Here is a 24,419-nt window from a genome sequence, read left to right on the forward strand (position 1 = left end):
AAGCACATTAAAGGGACAGGGTTCTCCAATGGCAAAGAGCTTGCTCCTTTAGGTCTTTGCAGGGGGTTTCAGCAAAGGAGTGTGACTGGAGAGGGCTGTGCAGTGTCTCTGCACTATTTTACAGATCCCATGGTCATTCCCCGCTACAGACTGATCTAACAGCTATGGAGCAGCTCTGCTGATCTGCCCAGAGGTGGAGGAATTGTACCCTATTGCATGCAGGAGTTCCCCAGCCCCCATCATAGTCCCAGCCATGGGAGAGTTGCAGTAAACAGTGCCATGGTTAGCAATGCAGTGCGTGATGTCTCCGTGGGTGGATGCATCCGTGCGCCCACACATGCCCGCGTATTTGTACCTCGTGCAATGAATGTAATTACGTCCATCTTAGTAATTTGCTGACATGTGCCTATGGATGCATGTTATTTTGCTGCCTTCATACTCTGATGAGTGAGGCATGATGGATAGCAGATGGATTGATAAATAGACAGATAAATAGCCTCTTGGAAAATACTCTATTCTCACTGATAAGATGTTGCACTGATGGTGCTCTAAGAATGCCAACAGAAACGAGGTCTACATGCCTTTGTGTAAACCTGCAGTGAGCATATTTTCCATGCAGATGAGTATTTATGCATGCATGCACATGTCAACATGTGTGAGACCTGATCAACCAACTGTATTGAGCCCTAACCTCTTCGGACAGCATATCCTAACATGTCAAGGTGCTTGTCACAGCCTTGTGGCCTTGGGTGAAAATGGGGGCAGGAAAGCAGTAGGACTCTGTGTCCTCTCATCCCCTCAGCTCCATGGGTCAAGTACAGCTACCCCTACCCCCCTGGGACCAGGGACCTGCAAGCTTTCTCTACACCATTGGCGCTCGCTCCTAGAAACAGCTGTCCGGAGCTAATTTATTTCCTAATGCTGCAGCAATGTTAATTTATAAATTACACTGGTAATTCAAGCTATTATTAATTTCAGATGGTGTAGGGCAAGCCTAATTAAAATATGACACCAATTGCCACACATATGTACCAAGGACTACCGTTTAAAATTTATAGGAATATTAAGTGTGACACTGGTCTCAGAGATGCTTTGCGCAGTAATTATAGCATCCCGGCTGCAGGAGATCTGATAAAGGCGATGGAGAGATTTAAAGGAAATAAATAAAAAATCCTACTCTCTTTCTGTTCAGGGGCTATTAAAAAGATGGTTTTTTTTTTTCTTTCAAGGTCAAACTGATTTTTTCACTTGAAAAGGAGCAGAGAAATTGTACTCAGGGAAGGTTAGCAATAACAGGCTTATTTATGTGTTTTTTTTTAATATCAGGTAGTTATAACTTATAAGCATGGCATTATCTTAGCTGGTGGCAGAGCTGGCTGAGCCACCTTTTTTTACCCTGCCACCAGGGATATTTGGAGCTTTTTTTGGATGCAACAGGAATACATTGGGTTGATTTAGTGCCTGACCACAGTTCTCTGACTATAGCTTAACTTTCCATAGGAATATATTGGGGTGACCTGGTGCCTGGCCATGGCAGTTCAGACAACAAGTCAACCTGCCAGAGGAATGCACAGGAGCCTAAGTCCCTATGGTTCAGGGGTTGCTGCTGTTCAGCCAGCCCTGAGCTAATGCTTCAACATTTCATTTCAGGTCAGGTATATCATTGAGCCTCTAAGTACTTAAGGCTGGATTTCCTCAATAGAGTGCCACATCTACATTCAGGACTGGGACGGGTTCCTAAGTCAGCTGGGCAGACTGGGCAGTGCTGTCGTGCTGGCAAGGGGGCAACCTCTAAAAACACCACCACAATCCCTCCACTTAGGCTGTGTGACTTGGGCAAGTTGTCCTGGGCTCCTGGAGAAAGGGGTGTATTAACTGGGGATCTCTCCACCACTTGCTCTTAGTTATATGGTCACACATCTAGACCAAACTGGAGTGATGAGACAGCCTTGTATGATGAGGCAGCCTTGTTACAGGACCCCAGCAGGGAAGGCTGTTTCTGCAGATCTCTTTGTAGAAGCTGACCTTGAATACATATATTCAGTGTGGCTTTTTCCTCAAAGAGGACCCTCATGGAGGCTTTTGGGATCATAGCTGGGGTGCCTTGATGGAGCAGAAGAGAATCACCCACATCCACTAAGCCTGAAAAATGACTTTTCCCTCTTGACACAAAGAAAGGAGTGCTCCCCCAAGAGGGGCATACTAAACAGGTGCCAGACGCAACGGGACTAGGTGGACAGCTAGCCTCTGCCTGTGGGTCACTGATGCAGGCATTCAGTCACACCCCAGTCCATGTTTTCCTTTTCTTTTTGGCCTCTGCAGCTGTGGGGTTTGTGAGCGAAGATGAGTACTTGGAGATCACGGGGATCACCAGGGAACAGTCAGGGGAATACGAGTGCAGCGCAACCAATGATGTGGCAACACCTGTCGTCCGGAGGGTAAAAGTCACCGTAAACTGTAAGTAACCCCAGGGTGGTTTTAGGCTGCAGTGCCTGGGAGGCTCCAAGTGCAGGAGGTTAGCCCAGGCAGGACAGAGGGTAGAGAGGCCAGCCCAGTGCTGTGGAGATGGGAACTGCTCATTGCCCACTGTTGCAAACACCCTCTCCGTGTGTGCTACTGCCCAAGGTTAAGGTGCAGGCACAAACAGGACAAAAGGTGGTGAGGGGTGGGTGAGTCTACTGTAAAGGAGGCCTAGGTTTGGGGTGGGGTGTGTCTTGCAGGGGGCCTTGTGTGTACATGGGGCACGAGGCTGGGAGGGGAGTCTGGCGGACATGGGTTTTGCCATTAGCTTGGTTCTTGAATTCCATGTTGTTCGCCTCCCTCCTCCCCAGCTCTTCTCGTGCACTTGGTTGTTGCAGCCAACCGTGCTGATGATCCTTGGAGAAATGTGAACAGGAAAGTGAGCAGTAAATAGGGGGCGCAGGGTGCAGAAATTTTCCAACTAAGAGAGCAGTGGAGGAAATCTAGCCCCTAACACCCTCAGGCATGCGCTCTCAGACACACGCAAAACCAGGCAGTCCTCCATATGCATGCCCACGTGAATACGTGCCCTTGGACAAAAAGCATGAGACATGGGGTGTCTACCCGCTCACCTGTGCACACACGCCAACATGCTCACACGCAGTGATACATGCTCACACCACAGTGCAGGGTAGTTACCCATAGAGAGAAATAGAAGCTCCAATAAGCTTGTGCTGCTAGGTGAATCGGGCAGGCAGGCAGAAGGGCCCATGCTGGGCAGAGGCACAGAGAGGGCTGGGGTCCTGCCCTTCCCATCTGTCTGAACACGGGGAGTAAAGTTCCTTGCAGGCCTGTAAAACAGAGCTTGAGTGGCAGGAACTGGGCACTGGCTTGGAGAACCAGCCTCCCATCGGTTTGGGGGAAGGCAGTTGGCACAGGGAGCTTTTGCCTCTAGCTGATTCCTTTGGCTCTGACCACAAGGCCGGGGTGGAGAAGGGTTTGCAGAGGAAAGGCAGGAAGGAGGGAGGGTCTTCCAAGACTAACTCGAGCACTCTCCTGTCCCCACAGACCCACCATATATCTCCAACGCCAAGAGCACAGGGGTGCCCGTGGGGCAGAAGGGCATTCTCCAGTGCGAGGCCTCAGCCGTGCCCTCTGCAGAATTCCAGTGGTACAAAGACGACAAAAGGTAAATCCCTTAGCCCGGGTCTGGTGGGGGGATACCCCCGGATCTCCCCAAGCAACGTCCTTGAGTCCCAACTCAGCACCTCCTTCCCTAGCAGAAAAACACCTCCTCCCACAAGCCGCAGGGGATTTGCATGGATCACTTCCTGGGCTGGCTGCTGCGTGCACTCCACTCGGCGTCAACAAAGCTGAACTTGTTAAGTCTGCACTGGGGCCGCAGAGCCTGTTAGCGCCGGTTTTAGAAAAAGAGGGGAGAAAGTGGGGTCAGCGACCCGATTTAGCTCTGCCTTTGTGGCAGCCCTGCGCTTTCACGGCAGGAAAAAGGAAGCAGGGGCAGGGTGGGAGACCCTGGCATTGTAATAACATTGTAACAGGCACTGGGATAGTTATGAAGAGCCTTGCTGTAAAAAAAAAAAAAAAAAAAAGAGCCATAAAAACACCGCCTGAAAGCAGGTGCACAAAAGCACCCAGAGGAGCTGTGGGGAGAGCAGCCGGCCTTTCAGCCCAATGCATCAAGGGGCCATCTCCAGGCAAGGGAAACAATAATTAAATATCGAGCAATGACTGTGTCTCCAGCATATTAATAAGGGAAGAGGCAAACTGGGAGGAACCAGAGTGCCAAGGCAATTAGCCATCACCCATTCTTGTTCAGCCCTTGAAAAGGGAGGTTTGCAGGGAAAGAGAGGTCCGTGCTCCCTGCAGGACAACACCCTACGAATGAGAGGCAGGCCCACTGTGAAGTGTGCTGAGTTGGATCAAATGTGTCCAGAATCTGCTAGTGTCCACATGCAAGCTCCTTGTTGGCCTTGCATGAACACAGGTGCCAGCGACTAAGTTTTGATCTCCATTCAGAAGCTCATTCCCCACAACCCAGGTGGATTTTAAATTGGGGCTTTCCATTCAAGCCTTCCCTGTAATAGTAACTCAATCTGTACAACTGGTCCCATCAACTCCAACAAGAAGAGGAGTGCAGTCAAGCCCCCGAATTGCTCTAACCGTGTTGTAGCATGTCTGAATTCTTAAGCTATTATTCCAGTTTGATCTTCTGGGCATTGTTCGCTATCCTCACTCCAAATGCAGGTGCCCTGAATTCAGATCTGTCTGCCCAGATCTCTCTGCATGGCCTCTACCACATGGGCAGATGGCATTGAGGTGCCCAGCACAGGCAGTCAGCTATATGGGTTAGTAGTTGGAGAAAGTTAGGAGTGAGTTGACCTAGCTTCAGGCCTGAGCTACTACTCCATTATCGGACTTTAAAGAAAACCACTACTTCATGTGCCACCATTTCTTCAGCTTCATAGGATTCCCCACATTGGCAAGAAGTATGCAGATCTTTGCTTGGCACTATAGAAAGTATTATTGGCAGAGCCAAGGTCTGGTTATACAAACTTTTGGTCCTTTTAAATACACGCCCCTTATGACTAATAGCGTTTTCTGTCCTGTTCCTTTGAAACAGAAGATGTGATGTCTTTATAGAGAGAAAAGATTTTGTTACCTTGGCTGGATTGTCTGCACAATGGAGCAGAGATGAAAGCAGCTTTTGTCTATAACCACTCTCATTTCCAAAGTCCCTTTCCATGCCAGCCAGCTTAGAGAGGAAGGTTTGTCTAGTGGTTAGGGTGCTGCCCAGAGTTTGTAAGACACGGTTTTGGTTCTCAACTCCACCACAAACATTTCTATGTCTTTGAGTAAATCATGTGGCTTTTCTACTCCTCAGTTCCCCTGCCTGTAAAATGGAGACTCATGAGGGTACTGCAGTGCTCAGTTCATGTCACGTAAAGGCAAAGGCGACTGGTAGGGAGGGACGAGGGGGCATGTGCCCCCCCTGACAGGGCTGTCCCCCACTGCCAACACCGCCAGCGGCTTCTGTGGGTGCTCATCAGCACCAAAGCTGCCGGCTTCTTCAGGTGCGCCCCCCAGACTCAGGAGGCACCAGTCACCCATGCATAAGGGTCATATGTGGAGAAAACGTTCAATAGCTTTCAATTTTGGCAGGTCCTATGCAAATGACGGTTGCTCTGTGGTTGGCTTGTTTGCTAGCTGTAGTTCAGGAACAGAGGCAGGTTTATAGAATAAAATGGAGAATGTTTCCTCATTGGATTAAAGTACGTTATCAGGCGTAGGCCATATTGAGAAGACCTTTAAAACAGGAATATGAAAAATGTGTTCAAAACAGTTGCTGCTGTGAGTTGTCAGTCAAGACCCAGTGCAAGCTGGGGTGCTGGTAATAGAGAGCAGGCCCCTGCTGGGAGGAATTAGCTAATCAAATAAAGAAGAAAGCAGCAGAGATGCAGAGGGGAGGGAGAGAGAGGCTTTGAGAAGAAAAAAGCCCAGTGTGAATGATTCCCAGAACTGCAAAACATTGCAAAGCACCAGCTGGTCACCTCATGCTGCCCTCAGCCAGATAGGGCACAGCAGTCGCAGGCTGCAGCATCTCTCCTCAGTTTGGATCATACCTTGCTGCTCGACCTCACGGTGCAGCAGGGGAAGGCTCAGCAGGTTCCCCTGGGCCATGGACTGAGTCTAATGACAGGACTGGTTGGGTGGCAGCACTGGTTTGGGGATCAGGGTGGGGCAGGCAGACTTGGCTCAGACCCAGAGCAGGCTTGTGTCTCAGCCTTTCCTCTGGCTAGACCAAAACTTCAGATAAAGTTTGTGGGTGAGGGGAGAGATTAGAGGCCACTCGGCCAGCGCCCTTTCCGAGCCCAGTGCCCTTATAACTTCCCCAACACACCTCCTTCCCCCTCCAAGCTGTGGTTGACACCCTGGTCCATTCTGCCTTCTCCAGTGCCCCTGCAGGAGTCTCCTTCCCTCACAACCCTGGATTTCCACATTGCTGCCCCAAAGTGCCCTTCACGAGCAATGCCAGCTCCTCCTCTCTGAGTCTCCTCTGCAGTCACATGGCTGTCAGACCTCATAGTCCTCCAATCAAGCCCCCAACCGTTTCATCCCGCCACCTCTTCAACCAAAGCCAGCTCTTGCACTGCAAATGCACACTCCCACCTGTCTCTCTGTTTTGTTTTGTTTTTCTCAGAGAAATTTCTTTTGCTCTTTCCTTCCTAGAGCAGGGGGCCAGACTCAATGATCTACAAGGTCCCTTCCGACCCTAGAAATCTATGAAATCTATGAAATTCTTCATTGGCACCAGGAACACGGACCCAAACTGCTCTGTTCACACCAAACCCTTTCTAGGACTGCTTTTTGTATGCCCAAGAAAGCAGGCATGAAAATGCAGGGTCCCAGGAGATGGACTGCCAGAAGTTCCCCAAAGGCTGAGGGAGGGACTGGGAGGAGGAAAGAGGGATGAGATAACCCAGAGGGGCTCAGAGAAGAGGACAACGGAGGGGTGGGGTAGGTAGAGCCACCTCGTCGGGTTCTCACATCTGGAAGCAAGCAAAGGTTCCAGGTGACGACCGGGGAGAGAAGAGGAGAGAGCTGGGAAAGAGGGTGGGAGAAACCTGAAAAGGATGAGGAGCCCCTCGCATGGTCCGTCAGCCACCAGGTTGCTTTGGAGCTCATCTAAGCAGCCTTAGTGCTCGGTGCATGCTCAGACGCCCAAGTCCCTGACTGTGTGCCAGGGGAACGCTACCTCCAGTGCACCCCCCTGAGGGCAGGGGCTTGTGTCCATGCATGAGAAATATGTCCTAAATATGCTCCTGTTTTTATGTGTATACACACACACACACACACTAAACAATCGGCCTGGTACCGTGGTTTTACCCTGCTCATTGCCATTGCAACCCCCAAGACCACTTTGGGGCAGCAGCTGCTCTGCCTCTCCAAGGTTTCCTACTGGGACAGTGTGGTCAAGAGGATATGGCTCTAGTGGGGGACTCGGGAGTGCTGGGCCCTGTTTCCAGCTCTGCCACTGCCCTGGCCTGTGACTTTGGACAAATCACTTCACCTCTCCATTCCCCCACCCTCCTCCCTTGTAACCACATGTCTGCTTACAGGTAAGCACTTCAGGTTAGGCAGTATCTACCATTTCCTGGCACAGTATCCAGTGTGGTAGGGCCCTTTCCTCATCCAGGGGCTGCTGAAATATTGAGGATATGGAGGGTGGAGGGAGCTGGACCTTGATGCCCCCATGAGTTTCACTCTGAAGCTGTCACCCTCCCCCTTTCTCCTTCTCCCTTTCCCTCAGGCTGGTTGAAGGACAGAAAGGGTTGAAAGTTGAAAGCAAAGCCTTCTTCTCCAGCCTGACTTTCTTCAACGTCTCCGAGCAGGATTACGGCAACTACACATGCGTAGCCTCCAACCAGCTAGGAAACACCAATGCCAGCATGATCCTCTACGGTGAGTAGGGCTGGTGGGGCACGTGGCAGGACGGGGTAAAGGAACGCTTCCCAAGGCAGACAGTGACAGGAGGGCTCCAGACAGGAGGAGAGAGGAAGAAGGTGGAAGGATGCAAAGCCCACAGGGTGATCGTTCAGGGGTCTGACTGAGACGAACCCGCCAGAGCACACCACTTCCGCTCATCTCAAAGCGGAGATGTCACAGGATGGGATGTGTCCTCCTTACTGTCTCTGCCCCGGTGGTACTGGAAGTTTGGCAGTGAGCAGATCATATAGGGTCAGCTGTTATTCCCGAGAACAACACAACCAGAAACACAGGGGGCCATGCTACCACCACAGCCCCTGGGTGGTGAAGGGCCTGCTTAGGGCCAAAGGAAATTAAGCCTCCATGCTTATTTCACCCCAGCTTCCTCCACCCCTGCCTACAGCTCCAACCTGCAGGAAACCACTGCCCTGCAATACCCTTCACCCTGTTCATTCATTCCTGGATTTCTCCATGCCCTCCGGCCCCCAGGCATCCGCAGCCCTGATCTGCACAGACCCCTGTGCTCTTGCTTGAGAGAGCTTTCTCCATCTCCTCTCAGTCACTGGCTTGTCCACTCCCTGCTCTCCTCAGCAGACTTCACTTTTTCCCCTTAAAATCTCCCCTTTGGTTCCCTCTTCTGCATACCCCGAAAACCTCTCAGCACTGAACTTGGAGTCATTTATCTCATAACTCCTAAATCAAAATACCTATTTCCCCACCACAGTCTGGGGCAGATAGAAGCTGGACATTGAGAGTTGATAAGGTGAGGACCCCATTACTGGCTAAAGCAACCCCCTGCAGCCCTTTGCTCCCAAACCCATGCAGACCATTGGAAAAAGTGCTGGTGACTTCTCACCCTCCACCCCACCCCCTGTTCGTGGCACTTCAGTGCTTCAGAACAGGACCAGAAGAGGAAATACTGGCACACAAGTCAATAGTAGCGTGCGGAGTATTTTCACCCTGATCCGAAGGAATCAGGAAGCATGGGAGAAAGTCTGTCCTGATGAGATTTCTAGCCTCACACTGCAGGTTGTGGTAGCGCATTCAGGCCGATATAAAACATCCAGGATTCCAGGGTCTTATTCAGACCATGTCACATGAGATCCTCCAAATACCAGGAAGGATCAGCTGCTTGAGTCGCTGCTTTTTTTCTGAACAGCACAATAAACCATGACAGCTTGTGCTCGGGGAAGAGGCTCAGACCTCAAAATCCACCTGCAGACTCAGGGGGCTTTGAAGTGCTCCAAAGGTCACGTGTGTCCTGAGCCACCAGTTTAGTCTAAGGCCTCTTATGAATGCAAAAATTGGATCCAGATCTGAGCTGGACCTTCAGCCATCTCAAAGTTTGAATTCCACCAAACTGGGCCTTGGAGCTATCTACTACTATCTCCACAGTAGTCAGTCAGATACATGAGAGGACCCCTCGGCATGCTGCTTTTGCTGAGTGCATATGTGCAGTCTCACAGCAGAGTTGTGCAAAGTTCCTGTACCCAAACCTGAAAATGGGGAGCACTTGCTTTCCAGCAAACCTGATTCTTGAGCCCGTTTCACTGACATAGGTAAATCTTCTGACCAACTAGAGACAGATTCCAGAGAAGCCCTTGCCAGCTCCTGGGTTTAGTAGGAAATTATTTCAGACCTAGCAATTTCTCCTGGCTTGGGCTCAAGATTTGACCTTTTTGGCTGAGTTTCTATTTGAGGTTTGGGGCCTATCCAGATCCCAAACTCGAGATTTGTAATTGCACAAGTCCAGGAAAGAGAGTCGGGATGCTTGTTCCCTAAGGACAGAGACTTGGCCCAGTTATGACATTCATATGCTGAGCAGGATTTGAACAGACCTCTGGACAGGGATGTTGTTTTAAGTCCTGGGATCACATGGTTGAAAGGGACCTTGAGGGTTCTCCAGTCCAACCCTGAGACCCATCTCCACTCTATGCAGCCCTGAGATACTGCCCTAAGGTTTCTGAAACAATTCGGAGCACAGCACAGGAGAGTGTGGCAAGAAAACTGCCCTTGTGTGATCAAGCTCATCCTACAGAATTCCCCTCTAGTGGTATGAGCTGGCCCCAAGTCAGAGAGCAAACAGTCTGCACGGCTCCATCATTGCATGTCATGCTCCAGGTCAGATTTTCTTTTACTGCAAAATGAAATTAAAGAAATGAGTCTTCTGGCAGGATGTGGAGGGTGGGAAACTTCATACCCTTATCTTGGAGCTATTTTCTCTGCATGCCCGAGCTGTGTTTAGAGTGATGCATCCATATGATACCACTAACAGTCCAGGAGGGCCATAATTGCTCAACATAATTTGTCACAGCTCTTTATGCTACGGCAGGCTGAAGTGTTAGAGCCTGCATTGCCAACCAGGAACTGCACGAGGAGCAAATCCCTTATCACCCTATTTCCAGATTGCTGCCCATGGAAAAACTCTGGCCAGCTGGTGTACATTAAACTTAGGGCTGTAACTACTATTGCCCAGCTTCACACACCTCTTAGCTGAGAATGAGCGTCACCTCATTATAAGCACTGACCTAACACTGCACTTGTGGACATCGCTAAGCTCCACTCAAACCAACGATGCCATTGTTTCCCTAGCGACTACAACAGGGAAAGAGCAGAGAGAGACTTGAAAAAATAAGAGAACAGAAATCTAGGCCCTATGAGACTCAAGCAGAGCATGGGATAGGTGCTGTTAAGTTTGTATTTACACCTGCGTGGGCATCTCTTCAGCAGTCAGAACTAAGACTCCTGGTTTCTCTTCCTCACTTTGCCCCTGACTCACCGTGTTAAGTCAGGTAGCCCCAAATTAGCGCAACATGACAGTGATATGAGGTTCCTGAATTTCTGAGCACCTAACTTTAGACATGTCAAGCTGCTGGTTTTCCAAGGTACTGAGCACACACGGCCCAAACAGAGCTCGCTGCTCAAAGTTAGTGCTGTATACATGTTCGGACCTGTGCAAAATCAAAGGCTGCTATTGAAAATATGGATCTGCCTCCATACGAGGGCCCGAGCACATGGCATGTGTGGTGCAATCAGCATTGGTTTTGTACGCCAAAGTAAATGACACCAGGGCCTAAGGTAGCTCTCCCAAAATGCCGACACATAGTCAGCACTCTTACACTGTCTTACCACGAGGTGGTCAGGGAGCAGGAAATATCCTGCTTGCTTTAGCAAACAGCTAACCAAGATGGAAGAGGACACACAAGACTTATAAAAATGTAGGATAAGCAATGTAGTTTACTCCTGATTTTCCACTGGATTAGCCTACACTGGGTTAAGGTAAGTTACACCAGTGCTTGCTCCTTTTTTAAACTGGAGTAAAAGCCAGTGACACTGGTATAAACTTGCTGTATGTCCAAGCCCCAAGTTGTTGATTATCCATCTAGAAAGTCCGTGTAGCGTGGAAGCATGTAACAGGGTGGTTACATCTCCCAGTATGGGCAGAATCATTCACATGGAGTGGGAGGCAGGTTTGTAGTTACTACTACTCTCTTCCTTTGTAATTTAAGCTGTCATAGGGGCAGCCTCATTCCCCCAGGGAGATGATACAGGAGATCAGCCAGCATAATCCAGTTTTGGGTGGTATTAAATCAGCACATGCACTGGACGAGGCACCCCATCCCCATTTCAAGCAAGTGACCACTACTTTTTGTGCTGCACTGTGTCTAGTACCCCAAGTTGCAGCCACTTAGTATCACTGTTTCCCCGGGTCTAGCATAACATGAACCTCTGCTCATGTGAACCTCGCGTGAACCTGTTCCACTGATGGACTGAGGTTTCCCCAACCCTCTTCCTCCTTGCAGTCCATCCTTCCAGCCCCTCTGCCTTTGGGAAACAGGGCATGTTTCTTTCAGCTTGTTCTGGGCTTCTGGACTGGTAATAAACTGGTCTGAAAGCTTAAGTGCCAACTAAGGCTAATTGGGTAGCACTGCTCCACACCACACTATTATCAGGCTCTAGGGAGGGTAACACTGAAAATGCACTGAATCAGCTCTTCCGGTTCCCCATAAATCAGGATGTTCTGACTGTATATGACATTAACACCACCTGGTGTTACAGGGGCCATGGGATGGTTGGGAAGATGGATTTATTAATGATTGAGCGCATGGGATGAAAGACAGGTATTAAAAGAAAACATTTTGGAGCCTCATGGCCCCTTCTGCATTGCTCCTTGTACCATCCTCAGTGGGCATATCATTGAATAGCACTGCTTTCCTGAAATAAAACACCCTATCTGCAGAAGAGGAGAGAGAGTAACATCCTGGGACCCCAGTCCTGTGAGTGACTCTGCTTGGGTGCAGGGATTCAGCTACCGGTGGTATCTCGCAGGCTAGGCTGGGTGCTAGGACTGTCCACAACATTCATACTATGATACAGTCTTTGCAATACTTCACTTCATCAATAGTGTGTACCATGGAAATGGCCTTCCTGCTCTCCCAACATCCTTGTCTTCAGGGCAGGGATTGTTTCTCATGAGGTGTTCATCCAACACCTGGCACCATGGGCTCAGTTGGGGCTTTAGATGCTACTGTAATAACATCTCCTTTGCAAGGCTGGTCTAATTTATCACTTCCTAAAATGATGGGGAATGGACTTCCAGAGGTCATCTAGTCCAACGCCCTGCTTGAAGCCGAATCCTCCCTATCCAAACCACCCTATACAATCCATAATTAAACTCTTTGTAAAACTACCCTCAACTCTGACACAGCACAAGGCATAACACCTTATCCTGCCACAGGTAAAGCAGGGAATCATCCCACCGAATCATCCTTCCCATGGTTTTCCATGATTCATTTCATTCAGTTCAGAAAGTGTCTGCCATTCTTCCCCACCATCCACCTCAGCCCCAACCCTGCCCCTCCCACAACATCTCTGTGTTGCCTGATGATGTGTTCGTGGAGTGATATATAAACTATATATATATATTTTTTGTCATTTTTCTCTTCCATTGTTTCCTCACCTGGTTTAGAAATAAGTGAGCCCACAAGCTCAGCCTTGTTCCAAGGTCAGTATTGCTCTTGCTGTATGTCACATCTGCTGTTCTTCTTCCCCCGCTCCTGCCTTTAACCTCCCCCCACCTTGCACCATACGTTCGCCTGGTCTGATGCTGCCTGTCTCCCTGTCCAAGAATATGCATGGAGGACAGTGCTGTGTCCTGCAGGCAAGCAAAGAGCATGCAGGTAGCTGGGCTGAGGTTAGTCACCTGGGATTTGTCTCTAAATCACCTGGCTTAAGCCTTCCCTGCTCACTGTGTCCAGAGCTAACTGTACAGATGTGAAAAACCAGGTTCCGATTCTTCCCTTCCCGGAGAGCGCACCCAGAGCCTGTTCCAGCTGGACTTTGCTTTCATAGCATCGCCCCATAGATGCTTTCAGCCCGTCACAGGAATTCAGTTCTACTTTTTCTCCTTCTCCTGTGTGGCAGTGCAGGACGCCGCCCTGGATATTACTGCAAATCGTGGACCCAGTCCTTCAAGGTACTAGTCATCACCAGCGCCTAGTGATCATGTCTGGGAGTTGAGGGCACTCAACATCTTGCAAGATCCTTTCTCTAGATAGGGCAGTCCCAGGCCACATCTTTCTAGTCAGCACAGTGTCCACTTACAGTCTGCTGAAACCCTGGGGCTGCCTGGCTTCTGAGCACATGGAGAGGGCTGTTTGCACCAATATTGCATGCACGGTCTTAGGCATGCTGCTCCCCTGAAGTCGGGAGTCTGTGACTAAGGACCCATGTGCTACACTAATTGCTCCAATTCAGGCCTCTTAGCTTTGCCTAAAACAAGGCCCATCTAAGGGAATGCTGCAGCCAGGCAGCAGACGAGCCCCCAGGTTCACAGTGAATATGCCGCTCATTGTCCCATGGGTGGAGTCCCCCTTGATCTCCTTGCAGTCCATCCTTCCAGCCCCTGCGCATGCACAGGTGCCAGTTGATTATCCCGGACCAGGCATCTGAGCATCTCTACCTCCGCCACCCGCAGAGATAACAGGAAGGGTCCTGATGGCATTGCTCTGAGCATGGAGACCACCTGCCTGTAGGTCCTGTGAAGAAAGGAGAAGGAGAAGAGGGGAAAGAGCAGAGCATGGAAGCGGAGGAAGTGAGTATTCCTCCCTGAAGCCTGAACGTCTCCGCCAGCCCTCGCCAAGAGAAGATACACAGGGAGGGCTCCAGCGATTGCCTCTAGCCCTCCTATTTTCCTGGCTCCCCTATTTGTGACCCAGCCAAGATGACAAGGGAAAGAATTGGGGGTGGGGAGGGATAGCAGTTACTGCACAGAGCTCTTTAAAGGAGAGAAAAGAGAAGGATTTTTAGCTGTACCGGGAAACGTGTTTGCATCCCCCACCCCGCACAGTGTGTCAGCAGAGACAAGGACACCTCATCCCACGTTTGGAGATGTTTATTGACTCATCCCTTCATCCTTTTGTCTTTTTTTTTTTCTGTTTGTTTCCCTCCTGCATGGCTGTCCCCGCATCTCTCCTCCTTGCACTTCCCTCCGTTCTACCATGTAAGTACCTTCCGGCTCTAACGACTCAAATCCATTCTACTAACGAAGCACCATAGCCTTCTATGAGAGGGAGGGTTAGGGGAAGCAAAGCTGATGATATGTCACAGAAGCCAGCCGGACCTTGCACAGAGATGGGACATATGCACGGTCTCTAGACCAGATACAGCAGTCTGAGGGACAGCAGAGAGAGGCAGGTAAGGTACACACAGCAAGACATGAGTGTGGGCCATAAATCATTCTCAGCAGGGGTTGTGAAGAGATGCACAGGGTTGCAGCTCTCCATATTGCAGAAGTGGGGGTGGTTCTAGTCTTGTGGCATTGCTGGGGGGTGGGAGGGTTCCCAGGACAGAAGTTATTGATGAAAACCACTGCAGTACCTGGATGGATGATATAGATGGTTGTATAAGTAGGCAGAGAGAGGGAACAGATAGTTGCTATAAATGTATGTGTCATACACGCCTACCTGTATGAGGCATGGGGGAGCGAGGCGGGGGATGGATGTATACAGTAAGTAGAAATTGCTAGGCTTTTACAACTGCTGCAGATTTGCCAAGAAAACAGGGCTCCACCTAAAAATCCTGGTAACCATTGATAAGCACACAGAGTCGCAAGTCAGGCGTGCCTAATTCTCACCCATCAGGGATGTTCCTGAGACACGAAGAAGCTGAAGTGAGTCTGTATTATCTCGGGCTGCACAGCCATTCAGGTCCCACGGCCCCACACCAAGCAAACGTCCCCTTTTACCTTTCACAATATCCTGTGACATTCACTAATGACAGGCTTTCATGGACAGAGCGGCCCAGATCTTTTCTTGGTGTAACTCCGTTGCTGTCAGAGGAACTGAACCAGCACAATATCCCCTGCAAACTCCACCAGACAGCGCACACTGAGTTCTCTGGTGGTGTTGCCTGGGACCTACCTAAACATTGTGTTGAATACCTCAGGAGCCAGGAAGATTTTGATAATGAGACAAATTCAGCCGGTCAGACTGCTGGGATACCCTGGATTTAGACTGTGGTGGATCAGTCCAACATCACTGCCACCATCCTGGTTGTGATGTAGGGGAGCAGCGGTGTGCACAAATACCTGGTGTTGTCTATGGCTGCCCAGCAGGTAGCTCTCCATTTTGCTTTGATCCCACCATAGACATCCAAGTCTTCTTTGCCTCCAGCCAAGATCACTGCTTTCTACTGGAGGCCCACTGGCAAGACCACTGGGGCTTCAGCTAAGGCAGGCTGCAGTTGCCCAACTTTGGCCTACAGAAGCTAGTAAAAGTAAACTACCCCTATTTTCTGAATATTGTTGCCTCATTCCTCTTGAGTAAAACACATGGTGCTGGTTACCACACAAATGTGGCATGGGCCCCACTTGTCTCACTTGCCCTCCATCCCACCAAGACACATTATGGCTGTCCAACCCACGGTTGATGTGTGTGGAGCTTGTGGCACAATTACTTCTATAGTAGACTCTTAATATAGGGTTGGTGAACCTAAGCCTGGCCACACTTAGGACAGGGTGCAAGATGCACTTGTTTTCTCAGGCCCCCCCAGAGGACAGGCCTTGACCCAGATCATTCAGCCTGCTGGCTAGGAGTCCCTTCCTTCATTTGTCTTTGTCTTGCAGATACCCAAATTAGGAAAGAGCAAGCTGAAAACCACTGCTGGCTTGCTTGCTTTGAGTGTAGAGGTGCAGCTGGTTTCTACTAGTAGGCCCATGTGCATAAACTGATAACATAGCTGTTTTTTTTTTTTTTTTGCAGGGAGAGCCAGGTGATCCTATAGTCTTGTGTCTCCAATAAAAGCCAGTGCTGGCTGCTTTCAAGGCAATTATAATGCACCCAACTGTAATGATATCCCAAGCAGTGCATCTTCCTGATCCCAGCTATTATTGCTCATCCTGTGACCTGAAATGTCAGGTCATATCCTCTTCTAGGCTCTTGACAGGACTTAGCGGGAGCCAGTGACTGTGCAGTGCCCCACACTGCCCATTTATAGACACAAGGTTCGCAGGGAGGAGAATTGCACGACCAATTTACACAGGTGCTCCCATCGCTCACTGGTTGCATTCCTGCGGGAATGTGCAGCCTAGGGTCACTCTATCTTGCTCATTTACTGTAGAGTTTCTCCTCAGTCTTTTATCTCATTTCCCCTTGGTCTTTTATCTCCCCAGTATTAATCTAATATGGCTTTTGATGGTATCAGCACTCAGAAAAAAAGTCATCTGATTAATGTCTACAAGCTTCACAGTGATCATCAAGCCAATTTATTAGCGAATATGGGACTGGAGTAAACTCCTGACATCATATAAGTGCACTGCAAAAAGAAGTGGTTATCAAAGGCAGACTTGGCATTCCCTGAGGATTTAGGAGAGTTGGTTATCTGCAGAGCTTTTAATTCTGTAGTAGTTATACTCACAGCACATGCCAGAAAAGTCGCCAGGGTTTGTATGCTACAAAACAACCGTTTTGGGGCAGCATGTTTTCTTGAGAGGGGAAGGGAACAGGGGATGGGGAGTTTGCCATGTCTGATCTGGGTTCTTTTGCATGAACTCAAGAAGAAAAGTAGCACATCTAGATGCAGGGGTGGCAGGAGATCTTTCTAGCTTTAACCCGATCTTAAAGGAAAGAAAGGACACGTCTCCACTAGTAGCCTGGATCATGCTGAACATATGCCTGGACATATTAAGCTCCTTAAATATAAAGTCCACACAACCCTCTTGAAGTATCACACAAGTGCTCTGCAGTGCCCTACGGTGGTCCTATAATATGAAGATGATTCCTATGCAAGGACAGACAATGCTGGGATTTATTGGGAGCTGCAGATAAGACAAACAGCCGTGGGTCACTTCAGTCAAATTAAATGCTTAGAGGTGAAGATCAAAGCCTTGCAGAAGCACCGCTGATGGGTTCACTTTGCCATCTATAAGAGCATTGGCATCATCTCATAAATCTTACATGGTGTGCACTGCGCGGCATGGGATAAGCGGTTCAGTTCCCATGCTGGACTGCTGTGCACATAATGGTTCTCTCTGTCCCTCTCCAGTATAAAGATGATATCTCAGCTATCAAGGCTGAGGTCATAAAGGCTGTTTTGGGAAGTACCAAGGTGACCCTCCCAACACCTTCTGTTGGCTCGTGACTCAGTTGTAGCCCATTTTCCATAGACAGGTTCCTGTGAGAACTGAAGCATCTTCTTGGCTCGAGGGTTTTCACATGCCATTCAGCAGAGCTGTAAGTGGCCCATGACCTATCCCCATGCAGGTACAGCCATTCCTTCTTCAAAGGCAGAAGCAAGCGGTGTGTAAGTTAGAGGGGAAAACACCATGCATCTTGGGATCAGTGGCTATTCCTCTCTCCTTCCAAGCCTGGAGTGTGACTGGGAAACATGCCTTGTTTCAGGTTTGTAGCTACAGTACTCTGAGACTCTTGCTGGAGGTTGCCATCATACTGCTAAGGAATTAGGGTTTCAGAGTTAAGTATTACATTCATGAGAACAAGTTCTAAAGCAATTTCCAAGCTGCTTTGCACAGAGAGAGGCCTAACCCTATAATCTACTCAGGCGTTCTTTCTGTTGTCAACGCCAGAACAAATAGGCCCATGTTGTGACAGCAGGCAGTGCAAGCTGCGCTGGGTTAGACTAGGAGCTGGACGCACAACACATGCAACTGTCTTCACAGGAATGGGCACAGGCTGAATAGCCTGACACTAGTGTAAAATCACCAGAAACTGGTCTAGAGTTACCCTGGGAACAACAAATGGTGCAACTTAAGGGGGTATTGGTAGTGTGTGTCCACAGTTAGCTTTGAGTAGTTATTTGCCCAATGTAAGTAAGCTATAACCTGCTTCCTGCCTCTACCCGCTCCTGCCCGGCAGTGGTGAGGCACTGTTATAGAGCCTGGCATGGCAGCTACCCCAGGACAACTAGTCTCCAGTACTGATCTCCGTGTAATTTATACCAGGGCACAATTTATACCAGCAGTGATGTGTCATGTATCCAGGCTGCACAGGTAGAGGGGACCAGAGGAACTTCCCTCTATCCTCCAGTCCCCAGAAAGAATCTCATCAGCTTCTCCCCCACGAGGACATTGTGAAGTCAAAACAGCCGATTTGAGTCTCAACCGTGCGTTTGTGCCCATCTCAAGCACTAATAATGGCTTTCAATCAGCACAGATGGAGTTTTCTACTTTGTTTTCTGTGAAAAGAAATAATTGTTGTTTAAATTGTAAACATGAGAGTTTGTAGCTGATTGTTAAACCATTGTTATTACACTGCCTGGAAACTCTTTCTCGGTCTCTCCTGCTTTCCTACCGGGCTTTCAGGCTAATCAGTGTCACAAATGACACCTCTTTTTAGGAAGACGGACACCTCCAACACTGGCTCAGAAATGCCATTTGGTGTTAACTGTTGGTGTGCGCAAACACTAGACACGTGCTTCCCAGTTTCTTCATGGTGAAACATGCCATCACGTGAGTAGTTGGGATGCCTTTGCTCAGGGTTTATATGGAATTTCTTCTGGTTTAAATACACTGGTAGAGGGGCCACATGGCAGAAAGCACACCAGTTGTGGAAGAAGGCAGTAGTATAAAAGTGGCCCCAACTCTCTTACCGCTTGAGGAGAGGAGAAGGGTCAGAGATCTCTTGCTCGATCTGGAAGTGTAGAAGAGAGAGGCAATTCAACCCATTGAATTGGCCAGGGCGGTTAAACCTGTACCATCAGCAACCACCATCTGTCGAGCTTCCCTGCTGTGTGCTGGGTTATCCTGATCCCCATCATTTGGCTGCAGCAATGCAAAGGGCCTTGCAGATGCCGAGAAGACCCATTTGCATTTCTTCTTTGGCCCACTTTAATGATGTTGTCCCACTTTAATGATGTTGTCCCTCAGCCAGTCCTTTTTAACCAAGTGGATGCTCATTTCTTTTTGTGTGATCTGTATGCCCAAGTAGAAGCCTGTGCTAACTAGATGTACAGGGATAAGTTCTGAGACAATGCTGATAACACAGAGCTCCCTGTCTTGAAAATCCATTTGATTAAATCTTGGGAGCAAATCATGAACCGTCTTTGGATGGGTAAGGACTAGCAGGAAAAAGTGTCCGATCTTCTACTTAAGGCACTGGACTGGGAATCCAGAGAGCTGGGCGCTGATCCCAGCTTTACCATAGACTCACCAGGTGACCTGAATCAGGTCATTTAGTCTGAGATTCTGTGTTTTATCTCACTGAAGACTTCTCTGCTAAACCAAGCTGGTCTTCTGCTATAGTTGCTAGTTCTCCTGCACTTTGGGGTGGTTTGCTCCTGCATCCACAGTAAGGTTTCTTTAAAATACAACCAACTCTCCTTTTCCTCTCAGACTGGCCTCCCAGGGGATCCTGCTCATCGGTTCCCTGAGTGAGGCAGAATCTGAAGTCCAAGGCCCTTACTCTGCTGCTCTCCATCCTTCCTTCCCTCAGGATCTTGAACTCAGTCTTGTGGTCGCTGCTGCCCAAGTTGCCATCTACTACTATATTCCTCGCCAATTCATCCCTGTTTGTGAGCAGCAGGTCAAGAAGAGCAAGGCCCCTAGTTGGCCAGTCCAACACTTGCACCAGAAAGTTGTCCCCAACACTCTCCAAAAACGTCCAGGACTGCCTGTGCACACTGTATTGCCTTCCCGGCAGATGTCAGGGTGATTGAAGTCCTCCATCTTCAGTCAGGGCTTGTGATCAGGAAACGTCTGCCAGCCCTTTGCAGAAAGCCTCATCCAGCACTTCCTCCTGGTCTGGTGGTCTGTAGCAGACCCCCGCCACATCATCACCCTTGTTGCTTTCAGCTCTGACCTTAGCCCAGGGACTTTCAACAGGTCTATCTGCAGTTTCATACTGGAGCTCTGAGCAATCACAGAGCCCTTTTACATAAAGCACAACTCCTCCTCCTCTTGTCCCCTGCCTGTCCTTGCTGAACAGTTTGTACCCATCCCTGACAATGCTCCAGACATGTGAGCTCCCACCACGTTTCTGTTATTCCAGTCGTGTCATAGATCTGTGACTGTGCAAGGACTTCCAGTTCTTCCTGCTTGTTTCCGAGGCTCTGTGCATTTGTGTACAGGCACCGGAGGTAACCAGATGATTGCCCTTTCTCAGGAAGTATGAGAAGGCCTCCCCTGTTGCCTTCTCCTGCTTGTGCTTCCTCCAGGTCTCCTACTTCCCCACTTACTTTAGGGCCTTGGTCTCCATCCCCTGGCAAATCTGGCTTAAAGCCCTCCTCGCTAGATTAGCGAGCCTGTCTGTGAAGATGCTCTTCCTTCTCTTCACCAGGTGGATCCTATCTCTTTATATCAATTCTTCCTCTTACAGCAATATCCCATGGTCAAAGAAGCCAAAGCCCTGCTGGGAACACTATCTGCACAGCCACGCATTGATCTTCAGGATGCATCCACTCCTGCCTGGGCCCGCTCCCTCGACTGCAAGCATCGAGGAGCACTACCGCCTAAACCCCTGTCCCCTTCACCTTTGCACCCAGAGACCTGTAGTCACTTTTGACCTACTTAGGGTTACCCCTGGCAGTATCATTGATGCCCACATAGGCAGCATGGAGTAGTAGTCAGAGGACTGAATGAGTCTTAGTAATCCTTCCAAGACTGGGTGTAGGCTCAAGACAAGCAGCAGACCGCTGGAGACACAAGGTCTAGCTGGCACATGGAAGCCTCCACCACCCATCACTTCAGCAGGCTGGAGACTTATTGGCTAAACAGCTGCTCTGCAAAGAAGGACCTGGGGGTGACAGCAGACAAGAAGCTGAATATGAGCCAGCAGCGTGCCCTTGTTGCAAAGAAGGCTAAGGGCTGCATTAATAGGATTGTTGCCAACAGATTGAGGGAAGTGACTCTTCCCCTCCACTCAGCACTGGTGAGACCACACTTGGAGTCCTGTGTCCAGTTTTGGGCTCCCCACTACAGAACAGATGTAGATAAATTGGTGAGAGTCCAGCAAAGGGCAGCAAAACTAGGGGGTTGGGGGACATGAGCTATGAGGAGAGGCTGAGGGGACTGGGCTCAGTGGTGGCAGATGACAGAACAAGGAACAATGGTTTGAAGTTGTAGCAAGGGAGGTTTAGGTTAGACATTAGAAAGAAAATTCTCACCAGGAGGGTAGTAAAACACTGGGACAGGTTACCCAGAAAGGTGGTGGAATCTGCATCCTTGGAGGTTTTGAAGACCCAGCTAGACAAAGCCCTGGCTTGGATGATCTAGCTGGGGCTGGTCCTGCTTTGAGCAGGGGTCGGACTAGATGTGACCTCCTGAGGTCCCTTCCTCCCCTAATTTTCTGATTCTATAATTTTAAAATCGACTTATGGGGCTTAGATTCAGTTGAATGAGAATTGTATCTCCAAATCCCCTATGCAGCTCTGAAAATTTCAGACACAATTTAAAGGCAAGTTTCCCCACCTGCAAAATGGGCAATACCCTCCAGCCTTTCCATTAGCTTTTTTCATCTTGTATACTTAGATTGTACATCCTCAGCATGGAAAGTGTCATTGCCAATGAATATGCTCAACAGAGTGATTTGGGCGTGCCGGGGTAATAGATAGGGATCTACTCGGTTCACAGCTTCGTGGTTTTCAGGGAAACCGTGAAAAAGGCGGTTTCTGCCATCACCAGGAAAATAGGTATTCCCATGATTTTACATGGAATAGCTGGGGGAAAAAAACTTACTAGACATAAAATGCTGGCTCCCCAGCGGGGGAAGGAGGGGATCACAGGCACGAAAAGGAGCAGCCACGATGGCAGCCACCCCCGCCCCTGCTGCTGATTGGCGGAGAGGGCTGCCTTTTATGCAGCAAGGGACAGGGCCACATGAAGGGAAGCCCTCTCCACCAATCAGCAGTGAGGGGCAAGGCCACTGGGGCCTCACAGCCAATCAGCAGTGCACCAGTTATGAAAAAGGGAGGGAGGGTGGTGCTAGCCACAAAAAAATGGTGAAAATGGTTCTGGGCACCATGAGCAGTCTACGATTTTTGTGCACTTTAAGTAGATCCCTAGTAATAGAGATAAAAAACCGTGGGATGAACGAGAACAAAAACCAAGAGAAATTAGTGCCGGGTTCTGCACTTCTTACTTCCCTGTCCACTGCTTTCCATGTGGAAAAACATTGTAATGTTTAAAGGCAGGAAGACTGTCATAACACCTAATCTGACCTGCTGTGTATCACAGGCCATTACATTTTATCCATCAAATTTCTACACTCTACTGAGAGCAATAGCTTATGCTGGATTGAAGTATAATGTGTGCCAAAGCATATCATATCCTCCAGGAAGGCATCCAGTCTTGACCTCAGGACATGAAGAGCCTGAGAATGCACTGCTTCCTGGTTATTTGTTCCAGTGGTTAATTTTTCTGTGTTGAGAATCCCTCCATATGACTGCCCCGTACTCATCATTTTTTATCACTCCACCAATCTTTGCATGATCTGCACAGCTTATCAGCCGTGGTTGTACATTGTTTTCCACCGTGCTCTGCATGAACTTTACTGCCTGTCTCGATTAGGACGTTGAGTAGTGTTGAACCAGGAACGATTTTTTTTTTTCAAACACTGACTAAAAGGACTAAAGACTAAAAAGACCCCCCTGCTTTCCCACAAACAGCCCCTTCCTTATCTGCCGCTTGTACGCTTCTTAATCCATTTAAGACGTGCACTGCTGTCCTGCTAATATTTTAATCAGAATGCCACGCGATGCTAAGTCTTACCAAAGTTGAAGTGTATTTCATCTGCGCAGTTCTCTTTATCAACCAAACATGTAATCTCATCAAAGACGGAAATCAGGATTCTTTGACCAGATCTCATTTCCATATAATCATGTGGACTGGCATTAATTCTATTTTTGTTCTTTAATTCTGTATTAATTGCATCTCATGTCAGCCCTCCCATTATTCTGCCTAGGATTGATGACAGGCTTACCAACTTCTAATTACCAGAGTCGCCCCCCTTGCCTTTTTATAATAGTGATATACTATCCACCATCTTCCAGTCTCCTGGAATTTCCTCGGCATCCCAAGGTTTATTCAAGATTACTTTCAACAGGCTCCTAGTTAGTTCCATTGGACTCATGGAGAGGGGAAAACAAAATCTACTGATTTTAAAGGGTTTTCTCCCAGGAGATGTTAACATTCTCCTTGCTCAGTAATAAACTGGAAAGTACTTCTTTATCCTTGTGTGAACAAGCGTATCTTTTTTGTATATAGAATACCTCTGTGTTTTCTGCACCATTAGTAATTGTACCCCTTCCTCTAGTAATGTGTTTATATCACAGCTTGGGATTCATTTGTTACCGCGTACTTAAAAAACAAAACTAAGCAAAAATTGCCACTATCCTGGCCCTACGAGGCATAGTTATTTTCTTTCTTGAAATCTTAAACTTCCCTTATCAAATTTCCACATTTCATAACCGCTAATTTAAATGAACTGCTCTCCATTTTCCCCTTTTCCTATTTCTCATGTATTATATTTCTTTTCTAATATCTTCCTTTCACCGGTGAAACAGAACGGGCTTCGCCATCTAATAAACCTTCCTTAAAGAACTCCCAATTTTCACATTTTTTATTGTCTGTTTCTTTCTGAAAGTCATTTTACTCATCACTTTTTCTCAATGTTGGAAATTAGCCCTATTGAAACACAAGTATACATATACTCTCTATATAGCTCTAGTTAAGCCTGGCCTGTCCTTTGTTTGCTTATAGTGAATATAATCAGGTCATGATTACTGGTCCCTAGGCAACCACCAACTTCCAGTCCAGTGATGAAGCCATCCTTATCTATCATAATGAGTCCCATACAGAATGACCTTGTGTCAGGTATAATACTCTTTGTGTTAGAAATGGCATCATCTAGATCTCTTAGAAAGTTTAATGCTGTTTTACCACTGGTTTTATGAGACCTCCAGCTTATGAACCCCTAGTTGAAGTCCCCCATAAGGACACTTTC

The 24,419-nt window shown here is 48.6% G+C and overlaps 1 protein-coding gene across 6 annotated transcripts in view; it reads left to right on the forward strand.

Moving 5' to 3' along the window:
* NTM (neurotrimin) overlaps positions 1 to 24,419 on the forward strand; it is a 623,570-nt gene that overhangs the window by 591,043 nt on the left and 8,108 nt on the right. For 3 of the 6 annotated variants that reach the window (XR_016439146.1, XM_090027298.1, XM_090027300.1), the window contains exons 5-8: positions 2,323 to 2,457; positions 3,529 to 3,649; positions 7,790 to 7,941; positions 12,935 to 12,970. Coding sequence is in view for 5 of the 6 variants with exons in the window: in XM_090027298.1 (XP_089883424.1) it covers positions 2,323 to 2,457; positions 3,529 to 3,649; positions 7,790 to 7,941; positions 12,935 to 12,970 (444 nt within the window). In the remaining variant the exon portion in view is untranslated. The remainder of the gene's footprint in view (positions 1 to 2,322; positions 2,458 to 3,528; positions 3,650 to 7,789; positions 7,942 to 12,934; positions 12,971 to 24,419) is intronic. The other 3 variants (XM_090027301.1, XM_090027303.1, XM_090027302.1) reach the window with 1 other exon arrangement.

The sequence above is a fragment of the Crocodylus siamensis genome, chromosome 14 (assembly GCF_052110815.1).
Source record: "Crocodylus siamensis isolate JL-2025a chromosome 14, ASM5211081v1, whole genome shotgun sequence".
In the NCBI taxonomy this organism is placed as follows: Eukaryota; Metazoa; Chordata; order Crocodylia; family Crocodylidae; genus Crocodylus; species Crocodylus siamensis.